This window comes from Phaseolus vulgaris, chromosome 3 (genome assembly GCF_000499845.2).
Source record: "Phaseolus vulgaris cultivar G19833 chromosome 3, P. vulgaris v2.0, whole genome shotgun sequence".
Taxonomy (NCBI): Eukaryota; Viridiplantae; Streptophyta; class Magnoliopsida; order Fabales; family Fabaceae; genus Phaseolus; species Phaseolus vulgaris.
Window position 1 is genome coordinate 6,340,568 of NC_023757.2, and position 21,882 is coordinate 6,362,449.

At 31.3% G+C, this 21,882-nt stretch overlaps 1 protein-coding gene across 1 annotated transcript; it reads right to left on the reverse strand.

The window, feature by feature from the left end:
• Positions 1 to 15,113: 15,113 nt before the first annotated feature.
• LOC137806456 (uncharacterized) lies at positions 15,114 to 21,469 on the reverse strand. The gene is made up of 4 exons (XM_068606595.1): positions 21,109 to 21,469; positions 20,093 to 20,837; positions 16,362 to 17,463; positions 15,114 to 16,098 (listed from the first exon to the last, which is right to left on the reverse strand). Exons 2-4 carry the CDS (start codon positions 20,168 to 20,170, stop codon positions 15,620 to 15,622), a joined length of 1,659 nt encoding a protein of 552 aa, XP_068462696.1. The 5' UTR covers positions 20,171 to 20,837; positions 21,109 to 21,469; the 3' UTR covers positions 15,114 to 15,619.
• Between the last annotated feature and the right edge of the window lie 413 nt (positions 21,470 to 21,882).

Below are 21,882 nucleotides of genomic sequence, written 5' to 3' on the forward strand. Positions count from 1 at the left end.
ATGAAGGCACGACACGAGTGAATAAACCTGGGAAGCGCTAAGGCCCATTAGGGTTAGGGTTTCCAGGGAAAGCTGAATGCATGGCACGTGAATACTTAGGGCACCCACAAAGCAGATGACGCTAGAGATTAGGTGCACAAGTTGGTACCTAAGCGGCCACTCTGTTAGTCGCTGCGCTCTAGTTAAGGAAAGTTTAGGATTTAGGGTAAGTGTTCCCCAAGGAACCCTAGACAAGGGCAACAACACAAAGGTAAAACCTAGTTTCAAACCTATATAAAGGGTGCTAAGAACCCTAACAAGGTACACCGTTTCTAAGACTGAAACTACTCATTTACTTATTGTTTCTTTAGCTTTTACTGACTTGACTGTCAGAGTGTAAACGGCCGTAAAGGCACCCTTTTGTCTTTACATGTGAAGCTTTCTTCTACCACAAAGAGTTCGATTCTAGACGGAGACAGGCGGGGCCTGAAGCTGTCGTTCGAGTCAACCGGCAATCAAGTTAACCGACGAGAACAATAAGAATTGTAAAGTGTCAGATGATCTATCACCCATTAGACTGAGAGCCTAAGAGTTTTGATGATAACACAATACTATAAGATGTGTTATACATATAACCATGTTCACTCATGTACAACATAAAAGAAACGATACATCAAACCATACACGAGACACAAAGTTACAGGAAATTCATAGATACAGAGACACACTAGATGATGGAGCTATGAACACAAATGTCAAACAAAATGAGTGTTAAAAGAACACTTCAAAAGCTTGCATCAGATGATGATCTCAAAGGATGAAAAAGACCTTATTACCAAACAATAACAAGAATGACTACAACATTAAATGGAAGCATCAATACAAAGTTATCAGACGAACAATGTGCTCATATAATATGAGTTCATAAAGACTATATAAAGATCTTGAAGATCAAGAAGATACAAACATAAGTACATATGAGTTCATACGCTTACAAAGAGTTTTAGAGCATTCATAGTGTGTATAATCTTTCTATGAGAAAATTGTATATATGTTTTTAGAGCACTCATAATTGGGGAGCTTGTGCTTTGAAATCTTCCTATACATCAATGACTCTACGAGTCATACTAACTCATTAGTTCAACCTCATCTGACCCCACCTGCACACCCACAAGCTTCTCAATGTTGAAGAACCTTCAAAGCTTGATACAAAAAACATTTTTACCTAATAAGTTTATGGTCACACGCTTGTAAGTTCTCAAATACCAGAAACTTTGGACAAAAGCTAAAATATATAGTGTCTCGCCATTCTGTCACAGCCTTTATTTATGAAAAGAAAACTAAGATTTCAATTATTGCAACTCTGACCAACCATTAGATCATTTTTACCTCACAGTCGTCACTACACATTCATATTCCCGAAAATTAAAACCCCATTAATTGTGAACAACTCCCAACATCTTTAGAATGGTATAAACTCCATGTGATCCAAAGCTCCTTAAGTCAAGAGGGCCAATGTAAGGAATGACTTGATGTGCTTTTGACCAAATAAATTTACTTTTCTTTTAAAATCAAAGACTCTAGATCACTCTAAAGCGGAACGCTTACCACTAAGCCAAAAATTATAGTTAATAATAAAGGTACAACTCTTTCTGATTAAGAACATATGAGTCCAAGCACCATGATTCAATAAACCTCTACTGCGGGATAATTAATGTCATCCACAACACCTTAAACCTTAAGACCATTCTACAAAATAATCTAATATAGTGTTAGCAAAACAAATAAAATTTTCTTTCAAAAATAAAACATTATACATTACTCAAAGCTCCCTCAACCTCGAGGACCAATGTATGAGCACCCATCCAAGTACATATCGAATTAATAAGGACATATTTATAAGACCTTTCATAATACTCGATTACAAGCTGATAAACAATTAGATTAGTGGTCAAAATATTAAACCAGTAATCTAAATTTAGAGTTGACATTCATCAACCAAACCATACACGTAAATGTCCAACAAAAATAATATAAATAAATAACAATTCTAAAGTATAATCACTTCATCAATATATATTTATGGTTTCGTATGCACAACTGTTAGTTCAAAGTTATTAAACAAAGACAACTAATGAAATAACACATTCACTGAAAAAAATCATGAAATAAAAATTAATTTTTAGTGACAAAAAATAATTAATTAGTATAGTGATTAAATTAGAGACTAAAAATTTTTTTGTTTCTAAATTAGTTTCTATTATTGGTAAATGATTTCTAAATTGGTATCTAATTAGCAACCAATGTTTTTGCTACCAAATTTAGAAACTAAATAATTGGTAGTTAAAACTTGGTTGCTAATTAGATACCAATTTAGAAACCATTTAACAATAATATAAACTAATTTAAAAACCATTTTTTTTAGTTCTAAAAAAGTCTCTAATTTAGTTACTATAACAATTAATTTTTGTTGTCCCCTAAAATTGATTTCTATTTGATGTTTTTCTTGTAGTAGTGATTATTATGGTAGAAGTGATCTCAACTTTTATATATATATATAATTGTTATTTATGTAGATATCTACTCATAACTATAGGATAATTAAAATAGGAAATAATTACTACTTAATTCAAAATAATTTCCACGAAAGTCTTGAATTGTTATTTATGTAGATATCTACCCCTAACAAAAAAATTTGTGTGTCAAATGCGTTCAACTTTGATCGAAACTAGACAAGTGCTGTAAAGGGTAGATAGGAACATTAAGATTGGAGGGTCTTCTTCACATGGCATTGCAGTTGGTCAGGGGTTTATTTTATGTGAATGATGGCTAAAAGAGGAAAGTTCTTATTATGATATATATTATATTTTCAATTTTTTTTTTAATTCTTAGTTTTTTTGTAAAAAGTATATTTAAATACAAAAGTTAGTTGGCATTTTAAAAAACTATTTTACGACTCAAATTAATAATAAAATAATATAATAATATATATTGATATTATATATACATATAAAAAAATATTAATGTATTAGTTATCAATTGGCTATCTTTTTTATAAGTGAGTATTAAAGCATCACTTTTAATTTAAATATAAAGCATCTCAAAGAGTTAGTATAACAATTTTTATTTTTAAAATACTTTATGATACTGGTTATTATTTGTCTTAATCTTTTATTGCGTTGTTATTTTTTTAAAAACTTGTTTGATAATATTATGAATTTTGGTATCTTAGAAATTCTAAGATTTATTAATAGTCGTCATATGAACATATTATTAAAATAAAAATTAAACCAAAATCCATATAAAAAAAACTCAATCATCCCCCACCTAAAACCTAAACAAAGAGATTAAATCTATTTTTGGAAAAACTTCCAACCAATACCAGATGACAAAACATACTACCAAGAAAAATCTATCTTATTATCCACCTTTAGATTAGCAAGTTTCTCCCTCCTTTAGATTAGCAAGTTTCTCTATACATTAATTTTCTTCCCTAAAAGTATGGGATACCTTAAATTTTATGTCCTCACAAATGTTCAAACACTTTCTCTATCTCTCCCTAATGAAAAAAGAAACTAAAAAACAATAAAGAGTCACTTTTTTCAAAATCTCCTAAACTTAACAACTTTAGCATGCTCAATAACAATAACAACACTTAAGTAGAAAAACTTTTAATGTAGTCCCATCTACTACCTTTAAAAATCTCCGTACAAGCAGCAAAATCAAAACATCCTCTATAATAACTCTATCATTACTAACATTGATCCAACCAACATAAAAAAAATTTAAAAACCACTTGCATCGGGATAGAGGCATGGAAGTACTAGTGTTATGCCAAAAAAATTAAAAACAAAAAAAACTATAGTAAATTATGCATTTTTTTATTTGAAGCATTACCTAATATTCTAATATACTCTTTTACAAAATTAATGGTAGACTCAATAGTACCGAATTGAACCTCACATGGTTACTCTTCCTCCACTTAATCTTTTACAAAATTAGAGACTCGTAAGTTAGGAAGCTCCCTCATGACGTGTCATATCAGACATCGACACTTGTATGACATCTGTAGGACACGTATTCTTGAAGTGTCAAATTCAAAAAGTATTTGTTACAATAATTGTATAGTTCTAACACAATTTTAAAAAGAAATAATACATTAATTTTTTAAAAATTCAAACTTTATTGTATAAATTGTTATTATGATTATAAAAATAAGAAGCAAAACCTTGTGAACCAGTCTTGAAAAACATATTTCTGCTCCAAAAAATAATCTAAAACATACTTGTGCACATAAATCTTTATTATCAATTTATATAATTCATAATTATATAATATATAGATCCGTGTCTCCGTGTCCTACATTTTAAAGATTTTACGTATCTCCATGTCCGTGTCGTATCGTATCAGTGTCCGTGTCAGTGTCCGTGTTACATAGCTAGTAAGTAATTCAAAGAATAAATATGTCTATTATTAATAACTTATTATTTATGTACTCTTTTTAGAATTATTTTAGATGAATCTTTCCTTCTTGTCGGATATCAATTGAAAACTCGTTTTCTGAAAAACATATAATTAATTTCTCGTAGAAACATCAATTAATAAATTTAAAATAATAAACTAATAAAATTAGTTTCTTCAAAATTTAAATTAATTTATGTATAATTAAAAATAAATTTTAAAAATTAATATATTTTTTACTTGTTATCTTTAGCTGAATTAGTTTAATTCATGAAAGTAATATTTTTCTGCCTATATATATAGAATAATTTATTTATATAAAATAGTACTTAGATAATTAAATGTTAACAGAAGAATTTATATTAATGAAAACTACAACATCGGATTCGAGACATTAATGTAAACTATAATGATACTTTTTTTCTAGTTTATTTTTAAAAAGAACTTACATATACGTTACACAACATAACATGGGGTACATAATATGCAAATTGGTGCTAAAATTATTTATAAATAACTTTTGGTCTTTTCCATTGAAGGAGACAGAACATTGAAGTCTTATAACCACTGTTTTGTGCTTCATCATCTTCGGATGTGCTAACCATGTGGTTTCTGACAACCTATAAATGAAGATAAGTAAGTCCATGTGCTAACTTCTAACCAAAGATGGGGCCACATTCATTGGAAGGGACTCAACCATCTCTACTTCATTATTCTAAATTAAATTAGGTTGAAATTTGAGTCATAATTTACAAAATTATTAAATAAAATTAATTAAAAATAATAATAATAAATTTATATTAACTAAATTATATATTGTATTTTAAAAATTAAAAAAACTATTAATATGTAAATTAATTTCTATTATTAATAAATATATTTTAAATTAATATTTAATTAATTATTAAAAGTTTAAATTTTAAATATTTAAATTTAAAATTTGTAATTAAAACTTAATAACTAATTAGATATCAATTTAAATTTTTTTTATTAATAATAAAAATTAATTTAAATATTAATAATATTTTTAATTTTTAAAATAATATAATTTAATTAATATAATAGTTAATTATTTTTAACCTATAAAATTGGATTTTATTTAATAATTTATTGTAGTATTTATTATTATTAAAATTTAATTTCTAATTTACAATTTTAAAAATATTATTTTCAAATTTAAATTTAATTCCCTTTATTTTTATAATTTCAAAAATGTTTGTTTTATCTTTTATCTTAACTATTTAACAATATTTTATATATGTAGAATTAACAATCAAGATATTTATCTCACTGAATTTTTCTGTTCTTTTAATCAAATATTCAATCATATTTTTTGTTTTCCTATTAAAATATTTAGTTTGACAGTACATTAGTATAAGATGTTTGGATATAAAATTACAATAACTAAAAATAATAATTTTAAATTTGAAAGAAAATAATAGACTCGAACTTTATAGACTAAAACTATATTTAATATTTAAAATATTATATATAATTTTTTAAATTTATCGGTCAAATAACTTCTTTTGCATCCTCATTAAATTATCCAATTCTTCATACTTTTAACCATAAGCTTAAACTTATAACTTATATGTTACATACATAAAAATTAAGTTTTGCTCTTACACCACCTATTGGTGATACCAGAGAATACTTTTTGAAACTATAAATTAATTAAATCGCTATAAAAAAAGTTGGTCTTTAATAAATCAGTAACTTCACATTAAAATAAAAATAAAAACTTACATGAATGGAAAATTTAACCCAAAACCAACCATTATTGTGCTCTCCAACTACCCTACACATTATTATGCATATATCCTAATCAGAGTATGCCTTATATATTGCATAATTAATGATAAGTATAAGGTTGGACCTATGTTTTTAAAACCATGGAAAATAATATATTTTAAATCTTAATGTCTTTTCTGCTATCCTAATATTTTCGTTGTAACGATTCCCTCCTTAAATAGTTATGATTTTTTCAGTTGGTTGATTAGCTTCGTAATTATTGCAATTGTTTTTATAGTTGAAGGGTTGGCCTACATCATCAACAAAATAAAAAACGAAAGATAATACTTTCTACCTGTACCTCCCTCTATACAACTTACAAACAAAAATATTCTTCACATTTGTTTTAAAAAATTAACCCTTGCCACCACCACCACTCTTACTTTCTACACCTCCTTCTTTGGCATCCATGAGACCTAAGCCTCTCTTGTATGCATCATTCAAAAGTTTTCATTGTCAAGAACGACCATACAACTTTCTAATATTCATAAAATATTAAGTGTTCCAAGTTTAGTGAGAGAGTTTTAAATCTTTGTATTTTTCACTCTCTAAAATTTATCATGTGAGCTCAAAGTGCCATCTCGTTAAGAGATTATTTGTTAACTTGTTTTGATGTATTAATTTTAGGGAGAGATTGAAACAGGATAATCAAAAATATTTTATATATTCATAATAACCATAAATGATTTGTGCACTCGTTATAGTTAATTCGATTAGTGTAACCCCTTAAAGAGTTGTTTAGGAAAATCTGGACATAACTTGTAAGATTAGGTGAAACAATATATAAGTTTTTATTTTGCTTGTTCCATGGATGATCTAGTCTTTTTATTTGTGAGAAAGAGTCTAAGACTCTATTCACTCTCATTTCCAGAGACAATTTTTTCAATAATTAGTATTAGAGTTAATTTTTGGGTTAGCTCCTAAAAGAATAATAGGCACGATCTCGCAACAAGATTTATGGAGTAATTGTTCATCAAAGATAATAGGTATGTTTTGTAAATTAAAACTTGATTATGAACACATACATTCATGTTCACATATAGATCTCTTCACATCATAATTCTCACACATATTCATACAATCAAGAGAGAAATACAGTTACCTTGATCCATGAGTGATCATACTTGAGAAGTTACTTTATCTCCTTTGTCACAATTTATCTCTTGGCAATTACGTTATTGTCACACACTTTCTTGATGGTTAATAGTGAGACAACGTTTATTTGTAGAGATAGAACCCTATTGCCCTTAATTCTCAATCTCAATCAGATATAGGTTTTCATTAAGTATCATATATATTCTCACTTTAACCAACGAACCTTTAATTCTATTATTATTATTAAATCATATTCGAGTCTAAAACTCAAACTCTATGTCACGGGAGTCACTTTTACAAATGTTTCAAAATAGGGAGTTTGTGCTTGTTGGAAAAATACTGTTTCATTAAGAAAAACCATATAAAAAATTGTATTTAAGAGAAACTCATATGAAAAATTATAGATATAGAAGAAAGGAGAATTGAAATAGACATTCGGTCATATAGAAAAGTATTTAGGTATACTACGATTAAAATAATTTGTTAAGCTTGTATTTTGCTTGAATTTGTCCAGCCTTACCCTCACTGCAGAATCATTCTACCATCACCGCCGAGCCTCTTTCTTCACTTTCTCAGGAAGATCGTAGGAACCAGTGCGCCATATCATGAGCTCACGATGATGATTGTTTCAACCTCTCCATGGTTCAATGTCTTCACATTTTTCGTTTTGAACAGAAGATATGTTCAAAGGTTCATTGTAATGGTGATTTAAACATGAAAATCTGAGTAACATTTTCATCTTCTTCTTTTTTTCTTCTCTGCCCAATGACATATGGGTCAAGTTTTAATTTTAATAGTGTGATTATTTTTTTTTTTGCTTTCTAACGAGTAAAAGTTGATGCATGAGTGAAAACGTATGGGACCCATTTGCTTTTACACGGTTGTTCTAAACAGCTGATCCTTTTGAATTGAGATTTGGGCTCCTTTTTTCTTTTTGGGCTCTGCTATTTTATTATTTACAGCACATTTTTGGCTTCTTCTTCCTGCACCCCACGTTTTTCTTCCTGCACCCCCACAATTTTAAATAATCCAACATTAACCTTGACCTATAATTTCAAAAGGGGCTACCGGATATCGGAATCCGGTAATATATTCCGGATTCATGAATCCGGAATTGATTAAATTGTGTTTTCTGGATGAGGGGCTGTTCTGGAAGTAAAAGGTCATAAATTATTGTTTTCCAAAGTGCTGAATCCGGAAGCCTAAATTGCATTATGGATTAGTGGATTCGGAATTTTTTTTTGTGTTATGGATTCCTGAATCCAGAAAGCATCACTTGCATTATGAATTTATGAATCTGGAATTGTTTTTTGTGTGTTATAGATTCCTGAATACGAAATGGTCTTTTTGAATTATGGATTGTTGGATCCAGAATAATGTTTTTGACTAATGGATTCATGGATCCGAAATGCAATGATTTTGTTTCATTTTTTTTTTATTTGTAGAAGCATGGACATTATTGATGAATTTGAACAAGAATTATATGATGGGGTTGATTTGTGGGATGATGATGATATTGAGAAGTCATTATCCATGTTCTTCATGTTTTTCATCTTTATTAACATGTCTTCTTCTAACAGAGGTTGTGGGACATACACAATCACCTTGTGAACCTCCTCCCCTAATCTTCACCATTACTGTTCAATTACACCATTCAAGACCAAATTACAAACTAATGAATAAGATGCTGAACCAATACAAACAAAAAACAACAAATATAAAATTCTATTGAAACCAAAAGAGAGAAAAAAAGCATTGTATCATTTCTACTAAACAAATATAAATAAACGATAGACCAAAAAAAATATTAAAAGAAGAAAAAAAGAAGCTCATTGCAAATCATAGATAGAAAAAAATCTTTTGATGGAGTTTTATATGTTGAAGAAAGGATGACCATAAAAACACAAATCCGGATCCACAAATTCGGAAGTTTCCCGGATCCACAAATTCGGAATCTTCCTGGATCCACAAATTCTGAATCTTTCTGGAACTACAAATCCGGAATTTTACCGGAAGCAAAAATTCAAGATTTTACCGTATTTTGTGATCCGAAGTTCTATCGGATTCTATAATCTGGAATGGAAGAAAACACTTATGGAAACAAAAAACCATAAAAGAAACGGATGTGCAGATTCAAAGCAAAGAAATTTAGTTACCTTTGTCAAGAACACTCTAAATCACCAACAAAAAATGTGAGATTGAAGGAGAAGGATTTGGAGGTGTTGCACTGCTGCTAGAACATGAAAGTGTGTTGCTGTTGGAACATGAAAGACACGGTTGCGCAAGAGAGCATCCTTGCTTGCACCTCTTTAGGGTTTTTTTAGGTTAAGGATATTTCTGGAATTTTAAAAACTAATAAGGGCGATTTAGTCTTTTCATAAGAGTGTGGGGGTGCAGGAAGAAACTGCCCACATTTTTTTATATCTTGCCCATTCATTAGGCCCAGTTTCCACTATTTACCATTTGCGTTTTATATACACCACGTTTTCTTTACGAAGGCAATTGCTTCTTGCACCATATCATTGCACCCAATTCTAGGGAAAAAACGAAAATACTCTTAAAAAATGGGGAACATATAAAAATATATTCTAGACCCCCTTTTCTAGGACACAATAATCTCTTCTGGATCTACTTTTTCAAAATATATTATTTTCAATTCCGGATTTTCTTATTCATAATGGACTTTTGATTTTTGTTTTTGGATTTTTATTTCTGGAACACAATAATCTCTTCCGAATCTACTTTTCCAGAATGTATTATTTTCAGTTCAGTTTTTCATTTCCAGAATAAAGGGCATTTTCAAAATTTGAAAATTTTGTTGGGTGCAGGTTCAGAAATGTTGGGTGTAGGAAGTCTTTGCCCTTTATGAAAAGCTTTACCCATTCAGTTGGCCCAAATTGTTTGCTCTTTGTCACACTACCTTTAGTTTATACACCTCCCTATTTTTATTTTCCTTAAAAAGTTTGGGCTAGTTTGTTTGGCCCAACGATATGCTATTTCTCGTCCATTTTTACATATGTAATCATCAACTTTTCTTCTGAAAATTAAAATATAAAATAAAAAAATATATAATTTTGGTGCTACACCTAAATAAATTTTAGATATCTGTATGACCACACACATCATCATCTGATGTTTAATATAATTTTTGAGTATTTGAATGATCGTACGCATAATCTTATAATACTTTTCATCTTTAGATCTTTAGAACTGCATAGACCCTGATTTTCCATTGTAAATGAAAATATGTAGGAATATGGTTATTTCTTGTTAGGTCTAAATAAAAAATGTTCAAAATATTTTCTTTATTTTCACATGCATTTTTGTGTCTTTTGAAAAAAAAATAACCATTAAAAAATCACATTTCTTTTGCATATTTATTTAAAGGTATCATCCTAGGGCGAGCGTTGTAGGGTGCTAACATCTTCCCTACACGTAATCAACTCTCAAACCCTAAATCTAACTTCGCATAACAGTTCTTTTGGTTTTCTCATAGTTTTCCATAATAAACTATGATGACGACTCACTCATTTTTTTTCAGTTTTTTTTTTGTTGTCCTGTCATGACCCTGGTTGCAACACTTATGCACTGTTTATTTCTAGTTATGCATTGTTTGTTTCTAGTCATGCACTTGATGTAAGGATGGACGAACGTGCACTTTTCCTGTTTGCATCAAGGTTTTTGGAGGCGAGTGCGCAGGTGGGCGAGTGGGATAGAGGATTTTTTATTCCTCTCAAATTTGCAAAGATGAGAGGTGATATCCACATAGATATAACCATTTTACACAAATACCCTATTAATTTTAACTTTGGAATCAATTCTGGCTCAAATAACTCAAGAAAATTGATTATCATTCCTTTGTAAAACACCCACAATCAATTTTGTTCTCTTTGGTGCCATTGAGAATTGACTCTCCTTGCATTTGAACTGCATAGAGAATCGATTCTCTTACTGTGTTTTTGTGTGTTTCTTTTTTTGTTGGTTTTTTTAATTTTTAAAAATCTTTATTTATATTTTCTCTTGCTTTTCAAGTTAGATTTTGGGTGGTTGAAGTTGTGTAGTTGAAACCTAAAAAATATTTGATAGTACTTCAAACCTAATATATATATATATATATATATATATATATATATATATATCATAACTTATTATTTAAATATTTTTAATAAAAAGGGTAAATTTGTAAACTTACATTTTATCCCTTTAAAAAAATTATAAATTTTCTTTCAACTATCACATCACTCACAAATTTCAATAAATCATCCTCACAAATTCACTCTATCATTCCTCAATCTAAACAACCTCCCACATCCTCTATAATCCTCACAAATCCATTCCCTCCCATCCTCATAAATCCCTTCACCAATCCAAACAAAACCTTAAACTAAAATATAATGAGATTATATTAGTTGCCAAAAAGATTTAGGTCAAACCACCTACAAATATTAATAACTCAAATTCATTTGAAACTTGATTTTTGTTATAACAAACTAAGCAACCCAATTTTGACCAATGACTTGTTTGGATATTAACTTAGGCCTAAAATCCTATAAATGCACCTTTATTCTGCAGAAGGTACTCACTCAATCTCGTACTTACTAACTAAATACTTTTGTATTTCTCTAAGCTCTTACTAACTTAAGCGCAAAGAATCTTTTATAGGTGGATCTCCACTTGGTGTTTCATAAATACAACTCAATAACCATTTAAAAGAAGAATCAAGTCACGCAAATGCTCAGTTATCCACCTCAGACGGTTCCTGCTCAACTTCGGTCAGAACATTTGGCACCCACTGTGGGTTTGAGTAAAACTATTCCCAGACCAAAACTCTTATGGTATTCAGTAAAAGTTTTACTATCCCAACAACATCATCATATCATGAAATGGATCCATCCATCTTCCCTTGAAGTTCTCAAAGCTCATATGGAGACTATTTTCCAAAGGAGTGAAGCCATCATATAAGATGTCATGTCGATATGTATGACAAGTTTGATAAGGACCTGAAGCTTCTACGCAATCAACATCGTGATAAGATGCAGACCCACCATGACGAAATGCAGGTTGTCCACGAGCAAATTGACTTACTACATCAAGATTGGACCACACACCAGTTTGAACATAATTTATACAGAGTAGATCGCTGAGTCTTGTCCCGTTATTCCTGAAAAATCGATCGAGGACTTTAAGTCTAACTCAACCTCATAAAATCGGCTTATAAGGTGAGGTTTGCACCCACTTATATACTATGAAATGTCCTTATCTCTAGTTGATGTGGAAACAAAATAGAATGACATGTTTCGCTGCGAGTCATGCCAAATTGTTGAACAACATTGCTAAATTTTCCAAACCAAACTCTAAGAGACTGCTTGAGACCATATAAGGATTTGCGAAGACGACATACCAATCCAGAAGACTCCCCTTGAGCAAAAAAACCAGGAGGTTGCTCCATATAAATTTCTTCCTGCAAATCCCCATTAAGAAAGGCATTTTTGACATCCAATTGATAAAGAAGGATAAAGATTAATAGTACCAATACCATGTGATGGTACCCTATATCCTTTGGTCATGGTAATCGAAGATAAATAACCCATAGTAGATAGGGAAGAGAAAAAAAGACTGATTACCAGTAATGTGATTTGTGGCACCTGAATCTAGAATCCAAGGGCCAATGGAAGTAAAGTGAGTGAGACCAACAAAAGATGTACCTGAATGGACAACAGAAGCAGTGGAACTAGGATTCTGACGATCCTGATACCATTTAAGAAACTCTTTGAAAATAGCAGGTTGCTTGGGGTATCAAATGAAATGTGGTCCACAGTAGAAGGTTGCACAGGAACAGTTTGGGCAACTACAACAGATTTAGGAGGACAAACACGTAAGGCATAACATTTATCAATTTTGTGACCAAGTTTGCCACAATGGTCACACTTGTGACGCCCTTTGCCCAACTTGTGAGAGTGAGTACGATCAATGACAGTGGAAGATGCCATAGTGGCAGCGAAAGTGGAAGAAGGAACAAAAGAAGCCATATAGGATAAGGAAAAATCTAGTCACCGGTAAATTGGCGGCAGCAGCATAGATGAAGGCTCCGACAACAATTCCAAAGAGATTCCAACGAGATTCCGGTGACGTCTCTGGCGAGATTCCGGCGGCTTGAGGGGGAATGTTAGATATAATTAGATATTATGATATATTATAAATATGCATTAGATATTTTGGAGAAAATTGGGTTGATGAATTCGAAATGTGTTGATACTCCCATGAATCCCAATGTCAAACTTCTACAGAATCAGGGGAGCCTCTTTTAGATCCTGAGAAGTACAGAAGATTAGTTGGAAAATTAAATTAAACTAAATCCTAAACCCTAAATAATCATACTAAAGTTGTTTGTTATCTAAAACACAAAATTTACTGCATTAGTGTTGGATGTTGGGTGCATCTTAAAGTTAACCTAATTTCTACTTCATTAAGAGTAAGACAGTCATTTCACATTAACATATTGGGTGCCAATTTGAAATGATAATCTGCCAAAAAACATATCAATTTCAACAAACATCCAATCGACAATTTCTCCCTGCACCATATCAATTTCAACAAACATCCAATCTGCTATTGAAAATGAAACAAAAAAACTCCTCCTAAACCTTAAATCCTAAATAAAAATTACTTTTAGAATTTTTTATTCAAGGATTTCAATTTTCAGAACACATTTTTGAACTTTAGAATATTTATTCATAATATATTTTTAATTTTATGTTCCAAATTTTTTTGTTGAAAATGTATTTTTTTATTTTTGAATTATATTTACTATTATGGATTTTCAAATTCAGAATAAGGATAATTTTGGAAATTTAAAAGAAAAATATAAAGTGCAGGTTAAATTGATATAGTGCAGGAAGAAATTGCAAATCTTTTCAAGCCTTGGGGCTCTCTCAAGCCCACAACGTACTTTCAAATGAGATCATCACGAAATCACCACAATAGCAACATGGTAAAGGAAAATATCTACTTAGTCCGTATAAGAACAATTATTATTTTAACAGTGATAAGAGTTGTTTAATTTTAGGAAATTAGATAACCAAATGCACAATTAAAAATTTTATAGTTAACCAAAGCTATATACATTTGTAAAATTACCGAACAAAAATTAATTCTAACCTCGTATTTATCACGAGACATTTTAAAAATATCTTTAATCTCTTTCTTAAAATTATAAACGCATTATTTGATTTTTCATGACTACAATACTTAATAAAAGTAAAATTGAAATAAAAAATTTAATATTTTAATTGAATATTGAAAATGTCATGCTAAAATAATTTTACACTGTCATTCCATTACAATGATTAAACTATTTTTTTTTATGTTAAAACTATAGCTAATTTAAAATGGAGATAGGTGAAATAGGTTGTGAAGAATCAGCATATAGGTTAAAGTCATTGGAGTTTCTGATATAACACTGTTAATATTGTATGATCAAAATTTAACAAATTTGGAAATCACTTCTTTTAATGCAATAATAGGCTTCTACCACTTTTTTTTACCTTTTTTTTAACACAATAATATCCATAGTAGACCTTTTCTTGTTATGTTGAGCATACCTAAATATTCTTACATTTTGTAATATATTATTTCTCTAAATAAATTCCAACATTGTAAGACGATTTCTTTAGACTATACACTGTCTTTCTATGATTTAAAATCATCATATCTTTCAGACAGAAAGGGCTATCATGCTATAAAATCTAATTGTAATTTTATGATGTGATTCAAACACTAGGGCAGAGTGATTCAATGACCAATAAAAATTTACATGAAACTGAATAAATGAATCCGGTTACTTCGTTTCCATTCTCTATCCATATCCCTCCTCTATCATACATATTCTTATTCTGGTGAATAAGAGTTTTATGTTACAAATCAAAATTGTGGTGGAGTTGCAAAGATCACATCTAGTTTCACTTAAATTTCTCATTCTAAATTAGAAAGAGCAGCTCACCTCCCAGCAAGAATAGTATAACAAGTTGCACACATCTCGCCTTCTCTCTCCACAACCTGTACAAAAAGTCCCAATGTTGACTAAATGAATAACTAAGATGCACACGATAGCAACTGCACTTTTGACCTAGCCACATCATTGCATAAACCATGCAACCAATCAGTCAATCAATGCTAGCTGCTGGCGGGCAAGTAATAATCAAGAAATTTGGAATCATTTTCCAGCCCATGCTGCAGTTCCTCCTGCAGAGTGTCAAAGGAGCTGTTCCTTGTGCACATATAATTATCAAGTCATTCAGTAGGGAATGACATATGGAAGAGCAAAAACATCTGCCTGCTCTATATGCAGAGCTTCTGCCCATACCTGTGGTGTATCCCCAACTTCTGAAGATTTTACCATGGATTTTCTTTCAGGAAGATTGCCGCCAAATAACCACTCTTCATCAAAATCAGACCAATGATCCACCTTAGGTACTGAATACACCTGGTCTAGGTACTTGGTATCTGGATGGGGTGCCTTTAAACAGGCTTCAGTTAATAAATCACTTGACACAATAGCCGTGTGAGTCTTCTTCGAAGAAGCTGAAAATGGCTTAGTCTCACTGATGCCATTTATCTTGCATTCTTTGTTTTCTACCTTAACACAGTTGTCTTCCTGTGACCTATATGAAGACTCTGGAGTGGAAATTTGATGAGGTTCCAATGTCCTTCCATTATCAGTGAAAGTGCGAGAGGAAGACAATTTTGGAAACTTATTGGGAAAACTGTCATTAACTGTACAAAAATTATAACTTGTCAGTCAACCGCAGGTAATGTGCAATCTTGACAATACTGATCAATATGAATGAATGAAAAATATCAATATAAACATGATATTAGTGAAAACCCACCGTGGATGTAATATCTGATTTTAGCTCATTAGGTCAGCAATATACTACTCCAAATCCAATAAGTGAAACAACTTATTCTAATTTTAAATATTACTTTATAGGATCACTGAGTAAATGATAACAAGACTCGTTGTAAGTAACACTCACCATGTGGAACTCCATTTGACTCAATGTCCTTTCGTTTTTTGAGATTTTCCCCTCTAACAGGGACCTCAAGGCTGTTCCTAGAGAGCTGTGAGAAATCTTTAAATCCAACGTTGTTGCTTTCTTTTGATTTATTTTGGTCTGTTGTTTTATGTTCACTATGCTCCCTAGCTTTCTCCTCCTTTTTCTTCTCTTTATCCCTGTCTTTGTTCTTCCCATGCCCTTTCTTCTCCTTCTCTTTATCTTTCCTTTTATCTCTTCTTTTATCATCTTTTTTATCCTTAACCTTTTCATTTCCTTCATCTTTCTTTTCCTTAACCTTTCCGTCTTTTGTCTTTCGCTTTGCCATTTCTTTATCTTCATATTTCTTTTCCTTAACCTTTTCTTTCGCTTCAACTGTTGCTTCCAAATTCCTTTCAAAAGACTTCCCCAAATGTTTGGGTATTCCATCAACTCTAGGATGAAATTTTCCAGCATGATTTGGAACTGGTGTATTTCCAATAGGTCGGATCTCAGCTTGAATTCCTCTCTCATCAATCTTCTTAACATCAAGACCCTTATCCACAAGTTTTTCATTACCATCACAACAGGGGCCACCAGCTTTAGTCACCAATCTAAAAGTTCCTTCTTCTTTTCTATTGTTTGTATTAGTAAAATTATGAACAAATTGATTGTCAGCTCCTCCATTATCATCCCTAATCCTCCGGTTTAACTCCAGGAGGAACTTTGAATCCTTGTTCTCCTCACCGAAATGATTTTTCTCTCCTGCCTTCTCCCCATTGCTACCAGTACACTGTTTGGTGAGTCTGTTCTCAAGCATGATGTCCTTCTTATCATCTTGCTTAACTTCCTTTTGATGTTGATTACCATTAAGGCCTTCAGCTTTTCTTGGAAAGCCTTTGTCATCTGTAGTACTGATTTTACTTTTATCTCTATCTTTGCTCTTGTCTTTGTTCTTATCTTTCTTCTTCTCTCTGTGTTTTTCCTTTTTGTCCTTCTTTTCCTTATGCTTTCCATCTCTTCCTTCTTTGTCCCTCTTTTCCTTAGTTTCCCTCTTCTCTTTATCTTTCTTATCTTTCTTACGTTTTCTCTCTTTCTGCTTTTCCTGCAAGTAATATTGTGAGAAGAGATATCAGCAACAATAGTCAAATAATGGAACAATCATAATGGCTTCACAATATCTACACCCAAGATCAGCCAAAGAGAAGAAAGAGAATATATCACAAATAAAACATGTAAAAGAATTCCATTCTTGTCCTCGAGACAATCATATTATCTCAAAAGCAGAAACCACAACAAAAACAAGATCAAAGTCCATTCAATACACAATATCTACCTACAAAGTGTTAAGGAATTTTGGAAAGCACATTTCAGGCAACTATAACCAAACTATGAGGGAAAACATAACTCCGTTGAAGTCAAAAATAAAAGTATAATGATAATTAAGGCCTAGTAATTAATCAGTCCCAAAAATTATATTCTTTAAAACAAAGAGAAACACTTCCAGCGCTAGATGCTAATGCTGGCCATTATGATCTGTATTTTCTTTCTTTTTTGCTTTTGGCACAGATTACAAATACATTATGCTATGACAATTTTGAAGAAAGTTCTGTTTTTGTTACTACTAATACCGAAATAAAGAGATCAGAATAGCAACTAATATGTCTTATTATAAAGGATGAAAGGCAAATAAAATATACAAGTGCAGATGAACCAGCAAACTTTTCTTCTACTATGCTCTTGCCTTCAGTTGCCCTACATTATTAGACCTTTTGCATCATTGTAATATTGAGTCTTCCTTTTCATTGTTGACGTGATTCACAATCCACAATCTATATGAAAATAATTACAAGCTTACTACTACAATAAGAGAGTAGATGAAATTATTCAAACATGATGATTTAAACTAGGAATGATGCATGCAACTCAATGTAGCACGCAGAATGTTTAAAACTTGATTGCAATAAGTTTTTTGTATGCATTAACACAAACAATCAAAATGAAAACAAAACCTAGCACATTTTGCAATTCTCCTAATACACAAACACACATATTACAACTCAATTAGGAAAAGGAAAATGATTATGATTCTTTAACTTATATTTCAGCATCCATATACATGTGTCCTGCTGTGTATTAATACAACTTTGAAAGGAATTATGAATCCAATTGAAGGAAACCAAAATGCTAAAGCAATTATCATCAAATAATTCTCAGTTGATCACAATACTAAAGCAAAATATTATTCTAGATGTTCTTTTGTTTCAGTACAAATAATCCAAAGCAAATACTTATTTAAGGGGAAACAATTTCATTCAGTATCTAAAATCATTTTTAAAAATACCCTTTGACATTAAAGAAACACAATCCAAATACACAGTTCACTAAAGGTCTTGAAAACCCAAAAATTTTACACAGATGAAACTCCAATTCAAATTATGTAGTTTTAGTCAGTTCTTATCATGCAATAGCAGGCTTGGTGCACAGGAGTAAATTTACTGCATAACATACTCCCTTCAATGAATCACCCAATGCAAAGAAACCTAGCTGATCAGCATAACTTCAACCTCCATACTCAACCTCCCTTTGTCAGATTGTTTTAGGCTCCACTACTTTATTTTTGTTGAAAACTTATTTTTTCAAAATGTAGCATAAGAAATTGAGAATATGGGACCATACACCCCTACTAATGTTTTGTCTCACAAAGAAAGTGATATTGTTTGCAAGTGTTACATAGAAAGAATAAATAATAAAAGGAATCATCCATTAAGCAACTTAAACAATTAATCTTAACATTTTCCAGAGGTGCATTAGGCCTAGGTGGATGATTAGTGATGTTTATCCATTCTCAACAAAAGGATTGATAACTCAATTGATGATGATAGTTATTCAATACTAATCACAGGGTAGAGTTTTGAAGAACCCATACTCCTACAAAACGAGACAAAAAAATCATAACAAATTCATATATATTATGAATGAGAAACTGATTGCACTAGTATATATCTCCCTTAACAAGCATACCAAAAATTTTATAGATACCTTTGAAATAAATGATAACTCAGCACTTCTAACATGAAAGGCCGAAACCAGACAGTGCAATGACAAGAATTAGAATTACATAGTTTGTTGCTTAGTGCAAAGATAGATGTGCATAAATCAAACAGGTATACACACTTTTAATCATCATAATATTGTTCCCTCTTCACCAGTAATTACCTAATTTCTCCACTCAGTGTTCTTAGAACTTATATATTAAGCACTACATTTAACAACAGTTCAAAAGTTCCAATTTTGAACACAATATAGAAAAACCTAACATGAATCCTGTATTTTAAGATCCATTAACATAAACTCTTGTGCATCATATGAACCAACTTGCATCAGCAAAGAGTGCATATCCCTATTATTCACTGCAGGCCAAAACATATACAGTATGTCAGTCTCCAATCAACTTCAATTGCACTCATACCAACCAACCATGACTTGTGTGATAGTTCAAAAAGAACCAATTAAAATGTTTATAGCAAGCATTTCTACAACAAGCTCCAAACAAATTGAACTTATATCACTATTAAGGAAGAAAAACATAAAAATTAATGACCACGTAATTCATTTGAACTAGTTAGACAGAAACATTTTAATGCTCCATCAAAAAAAAAATATTTTACATTATAAAGCCAGTCTATTAGTCACACTGGATGTACAACATGAATATAGGAAAGTATATTAACCTTTTTCAACAAGTCTAGTTCATCTGTTACAGTCTTCTTTAAATATCCTGGTGGCGGAAATGGAAAACAGCGCGACATTGCACAAAACACAGATATGCCTAGGGTAAAATTCTTCTAGACAGAATACTTGAATTAGTTTCCAATAGCCCTGTTCCAGAAAGGGAACAAACCAGAACCAGCAACTATACTCCTGTCCATGCACCATGTCACTGCGTTCATCTCCAGAATGCACAGCAGCCCAGCAAATTATTCAACCAATCAGTATACAATTACTTATACTAGTGTCAGTCTAACTATATCAATTCAAAAAGGCTGCTTTAAAAAACGTAAAAGACCACTGAAATCAGATACTCTAAGTTCCTTATGAGCCAATAAAGAATCTATCAGCTTCTTCTTCCTGACAAATCCAAAGCCAAAATTGCCTCCCAGCACACTCAAAAAACAGAGAAAACACCAAAAATGAAGACTAAGATGGCTTTGCACTGGTCATCCAATCTTGATCAATAATCCCCAGTTATTAATAGACAATCTTCTTCCATGCTCAAAGAATTAATGTTAAAGACCATCTTAAGCAATCTCCAAGGGCAAATGCTCAACAAAAACAGCTCTAACTCCAGAATATAAACCCCTCAAAAAACCAGAGCTCTTGCCCATTTCACGCAGTCCCACGCCACAATTAACCTCTCTCTTCTTTTCGATGACACCGTCTGATCAAAACAAGCGCAAGTTGCGATCTAATGAAACCCTAAAAAAACATAAACAAGTTCAGTACACACACGGTATAAACATCCACGAGCAAGCCAAACCCTAATTCCAATTCCAAAAACTTCTATTTATTAAGCATAAAAGCAGCAAATTGAGGAAAATAAGAAGAATCAAACTCTTTTTTAAACCTCGCCAATAATGGATACATAGATCAAAAAGTTAAAAAAGAAAGCTCTGATCGAAAGGGTACATAAAAAAAAAAAGGGAAGTGAAACACCGATTAACGAAGTGAAACTGTTGTCTAATATTACCTAGTAAGCTACAAAAGCACCATTGTAGGAGGACAAGATCTCTCTCTTTCTTTCACTCCAATAAATAGGAAGAAAGAGAGAAGAAGGATCTCAATATACACAAAACTATTTATACGTATTTGGGGGGAAGTAGTTTTTGTTTGTGTGCTATTGCTATGGTATATGCTAGAAGAGGTTTTTGTTCTCTAGATTTGTGGATTTTGTTTCTCTTCTCTTCTTCTCTTGTGTTCTCTCTGCTCTATTTGCTTCTTATGCTTGGCTTGTGTTGTGTTTGGGCTGTCCCCAATATTTATATCTCATCATCAATTATTATTGATTCTTAGTGATATTCACACTGTGTTTCTCTCTCTAATTTTATTTTATTTTTCTTCTTCGGCTCCTTCTATTCGTAGTGGCTAATGTGCTATTTTTTGCGTTCGGAAGTTACACGCGAGAAGGAAAAATAATTGAAAAACCGAAACACCGAGAGAAGAAGAAAAAGGAAGGGCAACAATGGAATGAAGAGCAAAAGCACATGTCCATCACACCGCGCATGTATGTACGAGTGTATTTAACGTGTCCAATTAAGTTCGTTTTTCATTTATTGGATAGATTTTACCATTTTCTGCAAATTTTAAATTTTAAAAAATTAAAAAATTTCTGATCTAGTAACTGGAGACAAATTGTTGTCAAAGGTTACAATTTAATGCAAAATTCATTGTAGAATAATGGCCTTCAATGTTTAGATCATAGTCTTTAAATAATTTCTTAAGCTAAATTATATTACGAGTATGC